At 39.4% G+C, this 6,654-nt stretch overlaps 1 protein-coding gene across 3 annotated transcripts; it reads left to right on the top strand.

Moving 5' to 3' along the window:
- The first annotated feature begins 1,319 nt into the window (after window positions 1–1,319).
- On the top strand, window positions 1,320–6,654 carry ccdc74b (coiled-coil domain containing 74B). Of its 3 annotated transcripts, none has more exons than XM_080875249.1 (7): window positions 1,320–1,770; window positions 2,418–2,465; window positions 2,566–2,680; window positions 3,475–3,673; window positions 3,776–3,876; window positions 3,975–4,034; window positions 6,117–6,654. In XM_080875249.1, the coding sequence occupies exons 1-7, from the start codon at window positions 1,479–1,481 to the stop codon at window positions 6,148–6,150; spliced, it is 849 nt and encodes a 282-aa protein (XP_080731375.1). In that variant the 5' UTR covers window positions 1,320–1,478; the 3' UTR covers window positions 6,151–6,654. The 3 variants fall into 3 exon arrangements, with proteins under 3 accessions (XP_080731375.1, XP_080731374.1, XP_080731373.1); XM_080875248.1 differs by lacking the exon at window positions 6,117–6,654 and adding an exon at window positions 4,239–5,908 and having other exon boundaries at window positions 3,478–3,673; XM_080875247.1 differs by lacking the exon at window positions 6,117–6,654 and adding an exon at window positions 4,239–5,908.

The raw sequence follows: 6,654 nt of genomic DNA, 5'->3' as shown, positions 1-6,654 counted from the left end.
TCTACACATCATGAATTTGGGGTTGATGATGCCCCGGATACCTATCACTCCTTCTTCTCCTTGGAACTAAATACATGTGATTTTTCATCTTTAGCTCAGAATCATACACATGCTTAAAACTTGCAAACTGTCTATAGGTGGTTCAATTATAAAATAAATAATTTTATCTTGAACTCAATCAGGCTTTCAAAAACTGGGGGTGGTTATGAGAAGGTGACAACCACCTTCAAAAAAAATTATCATTTGTTTATTAATAGTTGAACAAAGTTTCAATGCAACTCAGTTATATTTATAAATAAAAATAGCAAACAATACAGTGAGTTTTGACATATGTAAATATACAATATAAAATGGTAAGGCAAAGAAAATCGGCAAGTACACATGCTAATCACAAAAATATCAGTCTAATCTTTTAGGTAGATTTTTAAGTAAAGACAACTAAACAGCGAATTTTTACGGAAGCATAGAGCTGCCACCCAGGCAAAAGAAAAATACAAGTGTATCACGTTATAACGTGAAAGGTTTATTGTTCTAACAAGATACTTTTCCTGTTTGTACAATATACTATCATGTTTGTACAATATACTTTTCACGTTTGAACAACATAATATCACGTTATTACAATATACATAATTATCACGTTCGTACAATATAGGATCACGTTCGTACAATATAAATATTATATTGTACGAACGTGATCCTATATTGTACGAACGTGATAATTATGTATATTGTAATAACGTGATATTATGTTGTTCAAACGTGAAAAGTATATTGTACAAACATGATAGTATATTGTACAAACAGGAAAAGTATCTTGTTAGAACAATAAACCTTTCACCTTATAACGTGATACACTTGTATTTTTCTTTTGCCTGGGTGGCAGCTCTACGCTTCCGTAAATTTTAAATTTTTTATAAACTTCCGGTTGGACGTAAGATCTGCCTTGGCCAAGCGTTGTAGCCAAGGAGACCGAGCTTCTATTAAAAAAACAAAACAAAAAAAACTTTATTTATAGCAAGGACCGATATTAACATAAACTGCCTAAATACATTTAAAGTACAAGAAAACCGAAAACAAATCATTGGGGGATACATAATAGCAAAACACCATTTTTTAAGTTAAAGATAATAAATACAGTTTTACAAACAGTCTTGAATATTATGTAGGACTTCTACATTTAATTTGAGCAAAAACAAATTGAAACTAGTTAAAATACATATTAGAAGAGGAAATAAGATAAAAGAAAGGATGCGCAGCTGGCCTGAAAGATCGACGTCAGGGCTGAAAAAGAAAAAAAAAGGAATCTTGGTTGTCACGGCAACGTTGTGTATGATTGAGCGCGTGCCAAATGAGCGTGAAAATAGTTATAAGTAGGAGTACCTATAGCTAACTTTTCTTCACTGGAAAACAATGGGAAGGGTGAAACAGCGAGCTATTTCAGTCAGGGGAGGCCTGAAGTACTAAAGCGGAGAGCGATGTCAAGTCATAACCTGCCACCGGCGCGCCATTTGCCACACTGGACCAGAGTAGGGCGGCTAGAGAAGCCTTGCTCGCTACGACGCTTACCGGCTAACCCTGAACAGCGGCTCCCGCTACCTGTTATCAAGCCAGCGGGCAGAGCAGCGGCAGAGACGTCCTGTCAGAGCGGCAGCACGGACCTCCGGGTTGCTTCACTGCAAAGAAACGTCCAGTTCCTACAAGAACAGCACAAGGAAACACTGAAGAAGCTCCACGCAGAGATAGAGAACCTCAGACGGGAGAATAAAGGTGAAGAAACAGTGCATTCATAACTCTTGTATGTGTAAGTTAATTATTTGTAAAAGCATAGAAGTCAGTGACAGCAGTCCTGCCATAGGTCTTTTTAAAAGCAGTAAAAGCAGAATGCTTTGTGGAATGAATGAAGTAAGCAAAAGTAAGTTTTCACATGCCTTTAATTAATGCTGTAATTTGGCCTTTCTGAGATTTTTTAATAGTGGATAGTTAGACAGATAGAGCACTCAATTATTCCCTGTGGGGAATTTTGAAGGGTTGTGGCATTCAAGAAACCACCCTATTTCATGGCTCACAAAGTCAAATAATTATCTAAAGAATTCACAGAGTCTGTGACTCCTGTCTCCTGACAAGGTGCGGCAAGACAAGGTCAGGCTAGGTATGGTGGACGCATGGCAACTCCAGGGTTTAGTTTTAATGATTTCTCAGTGGGAGGTGGGCAGATATCCGGTGTCACTTTGCAGAGCGAGCCGCATGCTGTTCCATATAACAACATGTCACCACCCACCAGGAGACTCCCCGGTCATTCGTCGTTGCATCCTTGCTGCAGCAAGGCCTGTTTTGACTCATGGGTTGCTTACTGGTTGTTTAAGCCCACCTGCAGTGTACAGTACATTAAAGTTCTGTTGTTATGGATGTTGCAGAGTTGAAGTATAAGGTGATAATGGAGCCTCCTAAGTCAAGTAGAAAAGGTAACATGTTTAAGCACATGTAATGACTTATTAGGTTTTCATTTAGGTGAATTTCAATGTGCCACCTAAACTTAATGTCTGATCCTTCTTCTTCTACGAGTTGCACACAGTCGACAAAACTGTAGACCACCCACTCAGGGCAGTCAAGCCCATACTGGACTGTACATGGAGGAGCCACTGCAGGACACGAGACTCTTGCAGGACCAGGCTCTCGGGTGAGTGGTGGGCCTTTTTCAGCTACTTATCTAGCTCAGTATTTACAAGGTGTGGTTATATTTCATAAATGATCTTAGCTCCCCCCCCCCCCCTTTTTTTTTTTCAAAGCTATGCACACAAGAACTGATGGATAAATTAGATTCAGATGCAGTAATATGGATATGATGGCACAACAGCCATTCATTAATAACTTACTAAGCAGATACTCAGATAAGCTCAGATAACAGGCTACTGTAAGGCAACCATCAAAAGCAGGAGAACACTAATTCAAGCTCTGTGTTTTAATCACTTTACAGAAAAACAAGATGTCAGCTGTCTCATATTAGGTAGTGATGTAGGTGCACAAGTATTATAGTGCATGTTAAATTAACACTATAAAACAGCATGAGGATATGAACGTGAAGCATGTAAAGAAGCAAAAGCCAGTATGTAATTAGTTATTTGTTGGTCTGGTCTGCAGTCTGAGCCCTTTGATTTCTGGAATATGTGCCTTTTTACATGTCTATAAACTTCTTGACCTGTTAGTACCAGGTTGGCTTTTGATCTGGTGACTGTGGAGGCCATTTGAGTACAGGAATCCACTGTCAGGTTCAAGAAAGCAGTTTCAAATGATCTGAGCTTTGAGACATCATGAATTATCCTGCTGGAAGCAAAGTGGGCTAGTGAATTGAACCTAGTCCCCTGTCTGTGAGGGGGTGGGGGTGGGGGGAGTTAACAACCAGGTATTCTCAACCTAAACTGCCTTATACATGTTATACATCGCCCTCAATGACATTATCTCATTGACTTGCAGTAGCATTGGAGCAAGCACTGAAATTCTGGATTCAGCCAGGCAGGACCATGGCACGGAGGCCAATGGGCGCCTCATCACTTCACTGCAGCCTCTCCGAATTAACAGCAGTTCCTCCCAGCCCCCACGGGCCCCCACACTACAGGAGTGTGAGATCATCATCCGACAGCTATATAATGCTAACAGCTTACAGTCTCAGGAGGTAAGTGCCTGAAGGGCAACGCTTAGCTATTCAGTGTTTTAGTAGCTCTGTTTGTTGTGGCTTTTAAAATAGTTACTTAAAGTACAACCCTGTGTCATCTAGATCGTGCGTGTGAAAGCACTGCTCAGAGACATCGTTTCAAACAAGAAAATCACCCCAGAAAACTACATCATGGCTAAGGCCTACCTTTCAGATGGAACTCGGTGAAGTGGCATTATCATTTTCATCATCAGCGACATACAAAAGCCTTCAAAGCAGCAAAATTATGATAACAGTTTCTAATTTTCTTTGTGTGTTTCAGCGGGTCTTTAGAAGAAAACAAATTACCAAAACTTGGCCTTCAGTCATTCCCAGAAAAACAGTATGTAATTTTGTCTGATTTTGTATTCTGTCACAGTGCACAAAACAGATTCCTCAAAGCCCTGTTGTGCTAATTTTCACAAAACTTGGTTGCATAATAGCCCAGAGCTGCCTTTTGCAAGAGAGATCGAGGTTTCTGAGTCAAAAAGAAAAAAAAGCCAAGCATGTTAGTCACCCAGAGTTAAATCCACATATCATTTCCCAGGTGTGGAACATCTCAGTCTGGGGTTGTCTTCCCTGCCCTCAAACAGAGCCTTGGCTACAACATTGCAGATAGACAGAAGAGGTCCCGTGCTGTGCAGAGAGACCGTTTGAGAAGGGCTGTTCAGTGACAGGAACACAAATACCAGAGCATATTTCTGTGGTATATAATGAAATAAAGCATTTCTGATTGATGATGTTTTATGATGTCATAAAGTTGAGCAGGATAGAGTGGTCGCAGCAGGAATCGCACAACACTTAGTCAATGACGGCCCAGTTGGATTACCTCTTCCAGTAAGCCTTGCCAGTGTGAAGCAGCATGCCGTACGGAAGCGCCTCCCTTAAGTGGAATGCAACCATCATTAACACACCTGTGTGCTTCCTGTCATGGCATGTCAAAATGTCTGCTGCTCGGGAAAAAAACCCTATACAGACACGTCACGTTTATTGACAATTATTGCTCATAATGATGTGTAAGATGGACAGATAACACAAATAATGCTCTATAAGGCCTGGATTTTTTTTAGTTTTTCTACATAGCAGAAGGACTGATTTCAGCTTTTCACTGGGAATTTTTTTTTTTTCAACCATTGAGTTTCAGGACATTTGTGGCTTGTTGTCACTTCACAAAAAAGCAAGCATAAAAGCACACTTTGTTTTTCATAAAGCCACTTTTTTTTGTCATTCAGTGTGCTAAAGAGCAGTTTAATGATTTTTACTGGCCAAGCATTAGTATTTAATCATTTACAATTTGAGTTTAAGCATAAGGATGAAAGGGTATAAATGTCCTCTGCACAAGACAGTGCTGTTCTTTTAAATTTTTCCCTTTGCGCCTGACTCTTCGGGATACTGTTCCTTTTAGTGGACCAATCGTGTGGAGAGTTATTTGCATGCTGAGTGTCGTATTTGAGATATAATGACACAAAATAGGCAACAGGTGATCCTGCCTTAAATAAATGTCCTATTGTTATGTTAGCACTGGTTTCTAAGGTCATACACCACTGCAAACACTGGATTTGTCAGTTTAAGAGAAGTGAAATGTCACTTAGGTTTTGATCGCTGAAGATTTGCCAAAGTGCGCAGTTTACGGCGATAATTAGATATATTAAGAAATGTATTTAAAGCTTTGATTTCTTTGTTTATGTGGAGCATTACTTGTGTTTAATTAAGCCCAACTGCGGTCCTCTTTACATGGTTTATGAGTCATTTTGTGCTTCACAGGCTGCGATCCCTTTATTCCTTCTCTCTAGAAGAACCCTCACAGGCTCCTTTAGTTGCTGATTCATGCATAACATCTATATTGGACATGTATTTATAGTATAAACACTGCATAAAGTTGAAACAGAATAAAATAAACAAGCCGTGGTGTGCCTTTTTATTGAACTTGCTTGTCATATGAATGCTGCGCTGAAAACAAGGAAGTTAAAATAACCAAAAGGAGAATTGGCCACTCGACAGGCCTGGCTACAGCAACGTTGTCAGTTCTGCTAAATTAGGCCATGGTCTTGTATTAACTCTTCACTAACTGAATGAAAAAATAATTAGTGAGAACAAAAAAGTTTAGAAAGTTAAGGTAAGACTATGAGCATGCAGTTGTCACAGGTAATGTTATGTGATATTGTAAGAAACAAGAGAAAAGTGTGGTTTCTTAAAGTTTTAGAAATGCTATGAGGAAGTGGCTTGTTTAAAAACATGTGAACCAAAGCAACAACAAACTGAAACATGAGGAAGTAATGAAGTGGGTGAAAATTCTTTGTCTGAAGCCTTTATTGTGAACCTGGTGTACCTGTAGAAATCTAGAAGTATTTAAAGATATCTATGGATATCTATCTATCTGTCCATTTAGTAGCATGTAAACAGGTTTCCCTTTACACCTTTACAGAAACCTGACTGGATATTCTAGGAAACCAGGCTGAGAGGTGAAAGGTGACTCATGCCATGGAGGCTGTAACAGTGAGTCGCTCATCTATATAAACCCTTACACTGGTCTAAAAATGCACTGACACTTTAACAGCAGCATCTCGTGCCATAATTACCAGTGTACTGCTTGTCTGTTGTCAGTCTTCACATCAAAGCATGCTCAACTTTGAATTGAATGCCGGTGATAACGATCAGGAACGTGATAGGATGTTAAAATAAAATATAGGAGAGGCTAAGTATTTCAGAAGTGAAGGCTGGGAGGGGGTTCGCCACACTTCCAGAGACTGCATGGATAGAGGATACAGAGATTTTATAATATATGGTAAAAACTTAAGAGGATCTTGTTCCTGTATGTCTGTATGTGTGACCCTGGGCAGGATTTGTCAAGGTAAACTCTGTGTTTGTGTTCTGGCACATGAGAGCAAGGTTGCAACTGTGCTCAGGAGCTTTAGTATCTATAATTTATTCAAAATTAAAATAAAATAAGAAGCTTTTTTTAA

Source organism: Rhamphochromis sp. 'chilingali' (assembly GCF_963969265.1).
Source record: "Rhamphochromis sp. 'chilingali' genome assembly, chromosome: 2".
NCBI lineage: Eukaryota > Metazoa > Chordata > Actinopteri > Cichliformes > Cichlidae > Rhamphochromis > Rhamphochromis sp. 'chilingali'.
The sequence above is the reverse complement of the archived record's forward strand: the minus strand, read 5'-3'. Positions and strand labels throughout refer to the sequence as shown.

Bases quoted from the DNA above. Each gene is read 5' to 3' on its own strand.
- ccdc74b (XM_080875247.1), top strand. From the start codon at position 1,479: ATGTCAAGTCATAACCTGCCACCGGCGCGCCATTTGCCACACTGGACC. The intron at 3,674-3,775 runs GTAAGTGCCTGA...TGTGTCATCTAG, and splicing joins ACAGCTTACAGTCTCAGGAG to ATCGTGCGTGTGAAAGCACT. The intron at 3,877-3,974 runs GTGAAGTGGCAT...TGTGTGTTTCAG, and splicing joins TACCTTTCAGATGGAACTCG to CGGGTCTTTAGAAGAAAACA.